This window comes from Papilio machaon, chromosome 15 (assembly GCF_912999745.1).
Source record: "Papilio machaon chromosome 15, ilPapMach1.1, whole genome shotgun sequence".
Classification (NCBI taxonomy): Eukaryota; Metazoa; Arthropoda; class Insecta; order Lepidoptera; family Papilionidae; genus Papilio; species Papilio machaon.
The window spans coordinates 4,229,532-4,242,511 of NC_060000.1; the positions used below are offsets into that span (position 1 = coordinate 4,229,532).

At 33.9% G+C, this 12,980-nt stretch overlaps 2 protein-coding genes across 3 annotated transcripts; one reads left to right on the forward strand and one right to left on the reverse strand.

Annotated features, from left to right (window-relative positions):
- The first annotated feature begins 1,907 nt into the window (after nucleotides 1-1,907).
- On the forward strand, nucleotides 1,908-10,162 carry LOC106707335 (2-hydroxyacyl-CoA lyase 1). 2 transcript variants are annotated; one of them, XM_045681205.1, is made up of 12 exons: nucleotides 1,908-2,100; nucleotides 2,265-2,349; nucleotides 2,750-2,891; nucleotides 3,198-3,355; nucleotides 3,981-4,127; nucleotides 4,503-4,725; nucleotides 6,317-6,477; nucleotides 7,020-7,208; nucleotides 7,450-7,635; nucleotides 8,859-8,961; nucleotides 9,039-9,171; nucleotides 9,900-10,162. In XM_045681205.1, the coding sequence occupies exons 2-12, from the start codon at nucleotides 2,302-2,304 to the stop codon at nucleotides 10,117-10,119; spliced, it is 1,710 nt and encodes a 569-aa protein (XP_045537161.1). In that variant the 5' UTR covers nucleotides 1,908-2,100; nucleotides 2,265-2,301; the 3' UTR covers nucleotides 10,120-10,162. The 2 variants fall into 2 exon arrangements, with proteins under 2 accessions (XP_045537161.1, XP_045537160.1); XM_045681204.1 differs by lacking the exon at nucleotides 1,908-2,100 and having other exon boundaries at nucleotides 2,108-2,349.
- A 420-nt stretch (nucleotides 10,163-10,582) lies between these two features.
- LOC106712135 (DNA-binding protein RFXANK) lies at nucleotides 10,583-12,501 on the reverse strand. Its single transcript, XM_014504588.2, has 5 exons — nucleotides 12,243-12,501; nucleotides 11,941-12,133; nucleotides 11,498-11,627; nucleotides 11,102-11,249; nucleotides 10,583-10,805 (listed from the first exon to the last, which is right to left on the reverse strand). The coding sequence occupies exons 1-5, from the start codon at nucleotides 12,472-12,474 to the stop codon at nucleotides 10,756-10,758; spliced, it is 753 nt and encodes a 250-aa protein (XP_014360074.1). The 5' UTR covers nucleotides 12,475-12,501; the 3' UTR covers nucleotides 10,583-10,755.
- Between the last annotated feature and the right edge of the window lie 479 nt (nucleotides 12,502-12,980).

Sequence of the window (12,980 nt, forward strand, 5' to 3'; positions counted from 1 at the left end):
GTCGGCAAATAACCTATGTTAATTATTTTTTTCATTTATCTATCTATTTAGTCCACCATATGGCGTAATACTAATTACATTTACATATTTACATATACTTATTTTCATTGTTAAACTTTCATGCCTTAATTACACTGTCGTAATGACATTTGGACACACATTGTTAAAAGTACAGAAGACGCGACAGAATGCTGCCTAAGTATCTTTTAACTTGAATAAAAATTATATTTTAAGACAAAGAAACAGAAAATAAGTATATTTAGGAAAAAATACTGATCACAATCTAGTCTCATAGTGAGGAATATTATAGAATAGTGATTCATTCAAAGGATAACGTAACCTTAATTTAAAAAATCAAAAATCCAATTAGCCGTGGCTTAAATATTTTAAAATGTTTTAAAATTTAAACCAAATAAACTCTAACGTTATCTCCGTAAAACTTTTTCATTTTTTTATATCATAAGGTGGCAAACGAGCAAACGGCCACCTGGATTCGCCGCAATAGCGAGGCGACCGTTGCCCATAGACATCCGCAAATGCAGATGCTTTGCCTACCTTTAATTAACGGAGAAGGGGACGCACAGAAAGAGGATATTTCTCCTTCCTATGCGTCCCCTCTTCCGCCAAATCCACTTCCGACTCCGAAAGAGGACTAAAATTAGGCCTCCGGTACCACACTCATCAGACGAAACGCGGAATTGCTTCCACTTCACGCCTGTCTTCTGTGTGGTCGTGGTATTGCACCGGTCGACCCGGTCAATTCGTGCACCCAACAAATATTATTGTTGCGGGATCTACCACTCTAAAACTCATTTTAGAACATACTCGAAAATATCCAAAAATAGATTTTAAAAAAAGCAAAGACTAGTGAGCCACTTTTTGTCATGATATTCCGGGGAAGAAGGCGTATCGAATAATACCTCACTCGTGAAAATCTGTTCTGTCATTCCGGCTCTAATCCGTCATAATGGAATTTACATTCATACGAACCCACATGAATAAAAACAAACTCTATTAGTCGAGTCCACCAAAGATATACTTGTATTCAAGTAGCATGTAGTAATGTATTTTAAAAGCCTTGGAGGACTAACTGTTACCTGCGTAAAACGGGTCACTTGCAAAAACAAGATGTTTCTTATTATGAATATGATATTTTGGCATATGATCGAAGGTGCCAGTGCCAGTTAAACATTGTTCTCGTTGTGGCAGATGAATAGACTATTTGTTGCGGTTAAAATACAACGAGCTATTAATTTAGTTCGAAACAATTGAACAGGTTTATTTTTAGTTTAAAAGAAACATATCTATAAATTCTAAGCTAAAAATGTACATATAACAAACTAATTCGAGTAATACTGGGTTCAGACAGAATAGGGCCGAGGAAAGTGGAAATTTTAATTTTTTGAGGCTAAGACCCACTCTGGAACTAATAACAAATAGCGATGCGTGTGAAAACACATTCATATTATTTCTCTGTCTCGTTAAAGATTTTAACAAATTTAACCTTTATTAACGAATCTCCTTGCATGTACATATGCGTAAAACCCCAAACCGGGAGGAATGGAGTTAGTCTAACTCCATTTATTTTACAATTTACATTAACAGCCCAATCTCCTACTCAATAAAAATAGCAAAATAGACATTTTGAAAGTTTATATATACTTTGTACAGTATACTAAGACAGAAAAAAATGTCCACGATCTTCTTTATCAGTCAATGAAAATTACTAATCCAGTATTTAATACTTGGACGTATGTAAAAGTTGTAGGTCTTCTAGTCATATTAGGATGGCTCTATGGGTACGAGATGGCTTGTTTGGCGCTTTCAGTTTCTTTCATTTTTGGTGTTTGCAACCCTGTGATGTTTTGTCAGTTCCAAAGTTCAAATGTCAAAGTACGTTGATAGCTTGATAGGATAACAAATAAAGCGGCCCAAAACTTATCAAAAGCAATTGTAACTTCGTGCAGTGAAGTTAGTGAGAAGAATTAATATCTTTTAGCAACATTTATACATGACTTTAATAAAGTTACATTGACATTGATAATTTAATACTCGTCTTAGCATTATACAGAATTTCTTCAGTATCAAATTGTCTTTGGAGTAAGTTTTGAGCTGTAAAAGTTTTATCGTAATTTATCTGGTTCTCTGATAAAGTTGAACGTATTTAATATTGTGATTGTATTGTGTTTGTTGATAAGTATTTGATACTTGTTAAGTGTAATTTAAGAAATGTTATTAAGAAATCTTGCTCGATTACCTTTTAGAAGATCTTTTCACGTATCTTCAAAATTAAATCAAGCCATGGGGATAGACGGCAATAACATATTGGCGGAGAGTTTAAAAAAACAGGTAAGCAATTATTTTTAAACCTGAAACCTAAATTAATTAGTGGAAAACTTTAATTTTATTGAATTTTAATTTAAAAGTTTCTCTTATAATGTTATTCACCTAAATACAAATATTTAAAGTTGAAAATGGTTAAGTAAATAAAAAAGGAGTTTATTGAAGGAGGATACTAAAGAAATATATATCTTATAAATGTGAATGTTTGATGGATGTATAGATGAATGGATGGATGGATGTTTGTTAGAAGGTATATCCAGAATGGCTACATGGATCTTGCTGAAATTTGGCATAGATGTAGAACATAGTTTGGAAGAACACATGGTCTATCAATTAACTTTAATTACAATTCTACACTGATAGAGTCGTGGGACAAAATCTAGAATAATAATAAATGTATTTTCAGGGTGTTGAATATGTTTTTGGTATTGTTGGTATACCAGTCATTGAAACATCTTTAGCGTTTCAAGCTGCTGGTCTCAAATACATAGGGATGCGCAATGAACAAGCAGCTTGTTACGCAGCTCAGGCTGTAGGATATCTCACTGGTAATTATAACTATATAAAAAAAAAATTAATGTGGCCATTATGAGAGGATTGTTCGATTTGTAGTTCCACAGTCATGCCTTTCCTTTAGTAGGAAATAATTATAACAAATAATTAACCAAATCTTCATTTCAAATCATTTTCTACTGCAATCTGATTAATGTTTGCATCATTATTTAGAGTGTAAACAAATCAAAGTTAGCCAACTTCTACGTTGTTAGGAGTTTGATGTTACATAAGGAGTTTAGGCTGTAATTAGTTACAAAAACAGTTAGTATAAATCCTCAGCTTCACATTTAATTGTTCAGGTAAACCTGGGGTTTGCCTGGTGGTATCTGGACCTGGTCTCCTTCACTGCATTGGTGGTATGGCAAATGCCCAAGTGAACTGTTGGCCGTTACTTGTCATTGCTGGCTCTTGCCCAGAAGATCATGAGGGTATAGGCGGTTTCCAGGAGTGGCTTCAGGTATTATTATTTACACTTTAAAAGCCACAAAAATATGTTTTCAACAACTTGATACTCTATTGTCTTTAATTTTCTCACATTTTAAATCTTTCTCACCTTTGTTTAAACAATTTTCGGCATTCTGGGAATTAATAATTGGGAAGTATAAGCCATTTTATTATATGTTATTTATTTTTTTTAAATAAAAAAAGATAGATAGATCAAATGGCTTCAATATCTTATTGATCGTAAGTAAAAGGTCACTAGCAAACATTTAATCCATGTAACTTTATACCTATATCTACATTTAAAAGATTAGATAAGCACTTTTGATACCTGTTCACTGTTATTACAATGTGGATAAACAGTTTATTTTCGAATATAGATAACTCAAATAAGCACATTTGATATGTTTTACTAAAATGATAAATAATTGTTTCAAAAACATGATTTTTTCCACACTTTTCCATAATAAATTGTTAAATTAAATTCATATTTGCATTAATGAAATGCCAAAGCAGTTCTAAATGTGACTAAGAATGGTAAGATACATCAAATAAGTTAAACAACTATCATCAAAAAGGCCAATCGTGGTTTCTTACCACTCGTATTATGAATTGTAACATGGTTAGTTTTTTAAATATAGGTGGAGTCGAGCCGTATGTACTGCAAGTACGCGGCACGGCCACCCTCTGGGCGCCTCATCCCACAGCACGTGGAGAAAGCGGTGCGGCTGGCCAGCTCAGGCCGGCCCGGCGTCTCCTACCTCGACATGCCCGCAACACTGCTCACAGTAAATCTATATTTACTACTGGAACCATATTATGGGCTTGTACCATGTTAAGGGGGCTTAAGCCTCGTTACGATGTTTTAGCTGAAAATCACACAGTTTAGATATCAGATATTAAATAAATTTATTATGAAATAATTTTCATGATTTGGGCGATTTAAGCCGATATCATAATTCATAAATATGCAATATATTTCTGTTACATAATTAAGTAAAAAAAATTATCAAGCTACGATAACAAAAAATATGTACGATAATATATATTTTGTTGATACGTAATTTTAAACCCTGTTATATGTAATTATTTTGATTTCGCATATATTAATAAAACCGAATTAAAGTTACAAGAGACTTCAATAGCTCTAAAATATGTTATAGGCAGAAGCCGAGGAAGACAAAGTCCCACTAGACTATTACACCGCTGGTGCTATAAAGCCTGCCCACCCTGACCCAGCATTGGTGGAGCAGGCGGCGGACTTGCTGGTCAGAGCTGAACGACCACTAGTCATTGTGGGCAAGGGAGCAGCCTCCGCCAGAGCGGAGGAAGCTGTCAGACAACTTGTCGATAATACTAGAATACCGTTCCTGCCTACTCCAATGGGTAAGAATGTATGACTTTTTTACCCTGTTTATTATAAGATATGTATGTATTAACCATTTCTTTTCCATAGTGAACTAGAGATTTTTTTTTTGCAATTCCTTTTCGGAGTATCATGAGGCGCAATAAGTCGAGTTTGATATTATTTTCAATTATTGGTCGACCGCGACTTCGTCAACGCAGACAAATAAAAAAGTAGTTTACAACATGCCCGCATGCATCAGTTACTCGAGAATTACCTCAAAATCTGCACAACCGTTTCGGATATTAGATTAGTGGACAGACAGAAAAAAAAAAATTGTTTTTCCTTATCAATAGCGTAAAACATCATGTGTACGATTTTTTTTCGACGTTACTGACATTCCTTTTTTTAATATGTGTAGATGTATTGATAAAGCTTGCAATTTTATGAATCACAAAAAAGGTTAAATTAAAATAATTTTTAATCTTGAATTAAATAAACAATGATTTATTTATGTTGCAAAAACTCAATCTCTATATGTGTTGTGGCTTTAATGAACGACAGTAAAAAATGGAGGATATTAATTCTTAAGACAGTAATAAAGTACGAAATATCACTTAATCAATCTTCTCTAAGTTATTTATCAATACATAAAGATAAGACAGGATTTAACAATGATAAGATTTGAAATATACTAATATTATAAATGCGAATCTCCGGAACGGCTCAACGGATATTAATTAAATTTTTTATGTAGTAACATAACATCATGTTGTTAAATACACAAACAGCGATAAATCCAAAAAAAAACTTGAATTATGTAAATATCAGGATTTGGCATGTACTTTGAACTTCATAATATCATTTAATTAAAAGAAATCTATTAATATTCATACTGGAATCTGATATGAATATTTGTTGCCTAATAAAATTAAAATGTTCATGGTTAAATACAATACACACGAGGTTATAACTCTTTGTAATATTTTTTTTAGTTCGCTTCTAATTACTGGCTACAGGTTTATAGTTTATATATTCTCTAGTTTTTCTCACATATTTTAATTTCAAAGTATCCGCTTTAAATTTACTATCTTCGAAGTAACTTAAAGTTACATACTAAATATGCAAAACTAGTAATACAAAAAACATTAATGCATAATATCTACAAGTAGCCTTGAATAGTAAATATATCTTTGTACCAATTTTTAAGGAAATTACGCAAACGGATGAACATGAAATGGCTAAATTAAAGTTATGTGAAGAAAAAGTGCATAAAACTATTATTAATAAAAAAAAATGTGAGCCGTCATGGGACTCCTGGCAGATGTGAAACATCGTGTGTGTACAAGTAATATGCATAAAAGATAATATTATTAAAATAAAATATATATGTATACCTCAGTATAGCGTGGCGACCCGTCGCCACACCGTACACTCTACTACACATGAAATATATATATGTATACCTTAGTATAGCATGGCGACTCGTCGCCACGGCAAGCCTTGCCACGCCAACAATTCAGTTTACAAGTGAGCCTATAGATGTTTCACATCAAAATATTATTTATCATCTTATTTCGACCGACTATTAGTTTAGGTATGCATGACATTTTGAGCCTTATTCGTTGCTAGGTAAGGGCGTAGTTCCTGATGACTCGCAGTGGTGTGTGTCTGCCGCAAGAACACAGGCACTTCTGCAAGCAGATGTGATATTGTTGTTGGGAGCTCGACTCAACTGGATGCTGCACTTCGGACAGCAGCCGCGGTATGCGCCCAATGTTAAAGTCATACAGGTATGTACTACATAGTCCCTCTCTTTCTCTCTTCTCCTACCACAAGACAAGAGCGAGAGAGATACACTTTCATGATCTTTCATGTTTTTTTTTTATTTTAATTTTATTTCAAGTACAAGTTAAATGTTTAGCAGGTGTTAGGTCACAAGGACATAATATGTATATCATTATGTACCTCACGTTTTTAATTTTATAAATTTTGAATATTTTACTAGTTAAATATGAATGATAAAAGTCTTAAATAAAATAAAAAAGTGTTTCTGGTATTTTTCACGTAATAATTCGAATTGAATTCTTTGCACTTCGACTTTTAATAGCCGCGATGTTAAACAATAACATTGAATGTTCACGAAGTATGCCAAATTTACCAGAAATTGATTGGTTAAGAAATAAAACTTAACTTGGTTTAAAGGGTAATTTAAATATTTCATTCCCTATGCTTGAAATGACCAGAATAAAAAGACTTTATTTAAAAAAAAACGAAATTTACTAAATTTTTCTTCTTCGATTGTATATTTAAATCTATGATGTTTTTTCACCAGGTGGATATATCAGCGGAAGAATTAAACAACTCTATAAAATCCGAGGTGGCGGTACATTCCGATATCAAGCCCTTCACTGAAGCACTAACAAAGAAGTTGTCTGAAAAGAAGTTCAGCCTGCAGCCAGCTGGGAACAAATGGTGGCAAACGCTGCAAGACAAACAGAAGAAAAACACACAGTTTGTTGAGGTAACATACAATCCTATGTCTTAACAACCGAAACATAAGCATTCTTTCTATTTCTATTATATTCCTTTAATTCCGAGAATTACAGATTTGACTAAATGTTTTTATAACCGTATTCGTCGACGGAAACCTACGGTAAATTTTAACATGGTCTAAAGATATTGCTTATTTGTAATATTATTTATATACATATAATGTAACGCTATTATTTTAAGATAGAAATACATGTATATTATCTTTCCAGGCCCAGGCGAACGATAAGTCAGTGCCTCTGAACTATTACGCAGTGTTTAAGACCGTGCAAGCGAACATTCCCAAAGATTCTGTGATAGTGAGCGAGGGCGCCAACACTATGGACATCGGACGCGGGATATTGCTCAACAATCAGCCCAGACATCGGCTGGACGCCGGCACATTCGGAACTATGGGCGTAAGTATTATAAATACTGTTTTACAATGGTAAGTCCATACTGTTTTACAAAGGCAAGTCCGCGCTGTTTTACAATGGTAAGTCCATACTGTTTTACAAAGGCAAGCCCGCGCTGTTTTACAATGGTAAGTCCATACTGTTTTACAAAGGCAAGCCCGCGCTGTTTTACAATGGTAAGTCCATACTGTTTTACAAAGGCAAGCCCGCGCTGTTTTACAATGGTAAGTCCATACTGTTTTACAAAGGCAAGCCCGCGCTGTTTTACAATGGTAAGTCCATACTGTTTTACAAAGGCAAGCCCGCGCTGTTTTACAATGGTAAGTCCATACTGTTTTACAAAGGCAAGCCCGCGCTGTTTTACAATGGTAAGTCCATACTGTTTTACAAAGGCAAGCCCGCGCTGTTTTACAATGGTAAGTCCATACTGTTTTACAAAGGCAAGCCCGCGCTGTTTTACAATGGTAAGTCCATACTGTTTTACAAAGGCAAGCCCGCGCTGTTTTACAATGGTAAGTCCATACTGTTTTACAAAGGCAAGCCCGCGCTGTTTTACAATGGTAAGTCCATACTGTTTTACAAAGGCAAGCCCGCGCTGTTTTACAATGGTAAGTCCATACTGTTTTACAAAGGCAAGCCCGCGCTGTTTTACAATGGTAAGTCCATACTGTTTTACAAAGGCAAGCCCGCGCTGTTTTACAATGGTAAGTCCATACTGTTTTACAAAGGCAAGTCCGCGCTGTTTTACAATGGTAAGTCCATACTGTTTTACAAAGGCAAGCCCGCGCTGTTTTACAATGGTAAGTCCATACTGTTTTACAAAGGCAAGCCCGCGCTGTTTTACAATGGTAAGTCCATACTGTTTTACAAAGGCAAGCCCGCGCTGTTTTACAATGGTAAGTCCATACTGTTTTACAAAGGCAAGCCCGCGCTGTTTTACAATGGCAAGTCCGCACTGTATTAGAACGGCAAGTCCATACTGTTTTACAAAGTCAAGTTCGTATTGTTTTAACATGGCAAGTCCATATTGCTTTACACTGACAAGTCTAGTACTATTTTACAAAGGCAAGTCCATACTGTTTTACAAAGTCATGTTCGTATTGTTTTACCAAGGCAAGTCCGCATGTTTTACCGTAGCAAGCCTTTGATATTTTGTGGTTATGAATATGATTTTTTGATTTGTATTATAAAGTAAATATTTTATGAAATGTAATTGTATAATTCAGGTGGGTCCCGGGTTCGCGGTGGCGGCGGCCATGTGGTGCCGGGACCATGCGCCCAACAAGAGAGTCATCTGTGTAGAGGGAGACTCGGCTTTTGGATTTTCTGGTCAGTATAAGTTTCAAATTGATAATCTGATAATTTGTTTTAGATTTATACAATACCAAAGCACTTTCTTGTTATAGGTATGGAAATCGAGACAATGTTCCGTTACAAATTACCGGTGATAATAATTATTGTGAACAATAACGGCATTTACAGCGGCTTCGACAAAAACACGATGAAAGAATTTCAGTCTTACGGCGATGTTACGCAGAGGTAAATTTATTATTTTAACGTCCAAGAACTTGTAAAAACATACTTTTTTTATATTACAAGGTGGCAACGAGCAAGCGGCCACATGAGTTCGCCGAAATGGCGAAGCGACCGCTGCCCATTGACATTTACAATTGCAGATGCGTTGCCTACCCTCAATCGACGAAGGAGGAGACGCACAAAAAGAGAATATTTAACCTTCCTATGCATCTCCTCCATTAAATCCACCTCCCCTTCCCATCCTTTCCTTATAAGAAAAGGGGTGGAAAGAGAAAGATGACTAAAATTAGACCTGATTAGATACTGTCTCACCCATACATATTAATCTTTTGGGAAAAACATAAATCTATATATATAAAAGAAAGTCGTGTTAGTTACACTATTTACAACTCAAGAACGGCTGAATCGATTTGACTGAAAATTGGTGGGCAGGTAGCTTAGAACCAGGAATAGGACATAGGATAATTTTTACCCCGTTTTCTATTTTATTTTCCGCGCGGACGGAGTCGCGGGTAAAAGCTAGTATTAGATAGAAGGAAAAATAAAATTGGTGGTATCCCGCAAGTTCCTTGTTTGTCCTTTGTAATAGATTTTGACAGGACTTTTAATGGAAAGTAGCTTATGTATTAAGCAAGAGTAACATAGGCTATATTTTTATTTCATCCTAAAGTTGCAAGCGATAGCTATTTTTTTATATATATGATATTGGAATTTAATGTTTATTATTACAGCACTCCTCCTACAGCGTTAAGTCCTGAAGTGCGCTATGAGAAAATGATGGAAATGTTCGGAGAGACAGGACATCTTTGTCGCACGGTGGAAGAAATTGAGTCAGCTATCAAAAAAGCTGTGTCAGTAGTTGACAAGCCGAGTATCATTAATATCCTGATAAATCCGCAGTCCAACAGGAAGCCACAAACTTTTAATTGGCTCACCGAGTCTAAACTGTGATAATTTTTTACTAAATTTTATATTATTTTTGTAAGCAGAAAGTTTTATATGAATGTTATAAACATATTTTCTGTTTTAATTTCTAGATATTTTTGTTGACAAAGATAAATGACATAATTTGCACAATTTGAGAAAGGTATTTTGGGTATTTGGGATTAGCAAAATAAGAATTTTTGATCCGTAATATTTTACACATATTTTTGAAGAAATACGATTTATCTTAAATATGAAGAAATATTATTATGAATTAGAAAAACATGGGGTTTTAAAACCTTAGAATTGTAATCATTTATTAAAGAAAAAGATGTTCCTAATTCATTCAAGTTTTCTCAATGACTGCAACTTTTAGAAATAAAAAACATTTTTGGTGCGAAGTTGTTTTCAATTAATTTTTTATTTACTTTTCTAAAATTATTTTTGTTGGAAGCGGGATATTTTAAAATAAAAAACAGGTATATTTGTTGATATTGTCTGTAATTGAATTACTTATGTCACATCACATGTATGTATATGGTGAACTTAAAAATATTTATTAAATACAATTTATAAACTAAATCCCTGTATTATTATTTTAACTCTGTTAGCAAATTAATCTGCTGTGTTGTCTGTCCAAAGCAAATTAACATTGTTGTGGTTTCATATCTTGCTGAGACATCCAATCAAAAAATTCTCTATCACAGTTTGTGCTGAAACAATAAGAGTTTTTTTTTTTACAATAAAACAAATCTTAATAATATTATAAATGAAAATGTTTAGATGGGTGCATGTTTGTTTGAAGGTATCTCCGGAACGGCTTCATGGATCTCACTGAAATTTGGCATAGATGTAGAACATAGTCTGGAAGAACACATACTTTGGTTAAGCTAATGTAAAAAACTTAAACCTTAAATTATTGTGTACTTATTGATTCCGAACATAAGTAGTAAATTTTTACAAAGCATTTTTTTTTTTTCAGTATTTAATTAAATATTAACCTACATACCCAGTTTGCAGTTGTTGGTAATGGTTAAGGTGTAAGCATCTTGATCATAATCATTGGTAAGAGTGAGGTCAGCACCTCGGATGAGGAGTTCATTGCAAGTGTAGGGAAAGTCTGCTGCCGCTGCATACATGAGAGCTGTACTACCAGACTGTAAAGTAAATAATTTATTACACACAAATAAGAATCTATAATATTTCTTTTCAATTTTAGGATATCACTCACAATTTTAAATATTACTGTAGGCATAGTGCACATGAGTAATCATTTAAAACTTACAAGTAGATTGTATTTTTAAAAATTCATGTTAAACGAATATCCTTTTTAGTTTTGTATTAAGAGAAACAAACATTCAGTGGCAAGATGGATGGAATATAAACAAGAATTAAAATTTCTCACATCATCCTGTATGTCAGCGTCAGCACCTTCATTCAAAAGAAATTTCACAACCTCGTGGTGCCCCCCGGCTGCAGCCAGGTGTAATGCCGTCTCCCCCTCCGGACCCCGCATGTTAACATTGGCACCACTCCTATCAATCACATTTACATTATAAATATAATTAATGATTACCATGAGTGTTTTTTAATATTTTATACTTCAAAATAAAAATAATAAAACTAAATTATTAATTAGTTTATTAGTCGTGACATATTTCGTAATTAATCTTCTAAACACTCAATATCACTTAAAACAAATTTATGAACAGAATATTATATCAATTCAACTTTGAAAAGAACAAAAAGAGCAAATATAATAGTAAAAGACGTCAATAATCTTATAAGGAGCATAAAGAAAATCGAATAGATTTAAGAACAAAGGAAACTAGAACATGACAATTTTACCAAACAAGGTCCTGACAACTATTTAACTGGCCGTAGCTTGCGGCCCAATGTAATGCAGTGAGCCCATGTTCATCAGTAATATCAACATATTGCTCCAGTTTCACGTCTTCACGAGTTATTTCTCCGCGCCCAGCCTTTGCGTGAAAGCTAGAATCGGGTTGAGGCAATTCGAGGACTCGCGCCTGCGTATTACCTACAATCGTGACCTTGAACACTTCAAACTTATTCAACAAGAAATTGATATATAATCAATAGAGTAGATTCCTAAGCTCTTGAACACTAGAAGTATAAGTATTAATTACCTCTCTGTAAATTAGTTAGTGCAGTACACTGAGCAGATTTATATGGCGTAAATGCACTTTTTCGTACACCATTCAAATTAGGTGCCCAACGCTGATAACCTCCACTTCCACTTTTGCTGCTATCCTGACTTCCAGAGTCAAACTCATATTTGAAACTTTCAAGATTGTCCTGCTTTTCCTGTTTTATATCAATATTTTTGCCTTCGTGTTTGACAGCAACGCTTTCTTCCATTTTTATTTTCCAAAGGCAAGTTTTCAAATACAAAGACCACAGATAAGATAGATTGAAGAAGAAGTCGATCTCTAAACATAAATCAAACCGCAATTTTGATTAGTTGATGAATGAAAAAGTTTTAATTACTTTTTTCCTAGTCCGAATTAGTAAGGCTAACATGAATAACAATTCATGTCGTTTTAAATACAAAAATTTTAAGACAAATTTGTCCATTACACGAAAAGCGGAACGGAACGCAATCATGTATTTGACTGTAAATTGAAACGGTGGCAGCACTGAATAGATTTGTGGTTGTTTTTAATTTTTAAATAAAAAAACAATTAAATTATTATTTTGTTTAATATTAAAAGTCCATAACTGATTAACTGAAGTTAATTTAACCAATTGAATTTGCTTATCACGGTTTAATAATCAAGAACCTGTGAAAGTATTTCAAATTTTAAGCCAACTGAATAGAATTTTAAAATGTCTTCAACTGGTTTTACAGGGCAACAACAACAACA

Bases quoted from the DNA above. Each gene is read 5' to 3' on its own strand.
- LOC106707335 (XM_045681204.1), top strand. From the start codon at position 2,230: ATGTTATTAAGAAATCTTGCTCGATTACCTTTTAGAAGATCTTTTCAC. The intron at 2,892-3,197 runs GTAATTATAACT...TTAATTGTTCAG, and splicing joins GGCTGTAGGATATCTCACTG to GTAAACCTGGGGTTTGCCTG. The intron at 3,356-3,980 runs GTATTATTATTT...TTTTAAATATAG, and splicing joins GTTTCCAGGAGTGGCTTCAG to GTGGAGTCGAGCCGTATGTA.
- LOC106712135 (XM_014504588.2), bottom strand. From the start codon at position 12,474: ATGGAAGAAAGCGTTGCTGTCAAACACGAAGGCAAAAATATTGATATA. The intron at 12,134-12,242 runs GTAATTAATACT...TCACGATTGTAG, and splicing joins ACTAACTAATTTACAGAGAG to GTAATACGCAGGCGCGAGTC. The intron at 10,806-11,101 runs GTATGTAGGTTA...TTATTGTTTCAG, and splicing joins TACCAACAACTGCAAACTGG to CACAAACTGTGATAGAGAAT.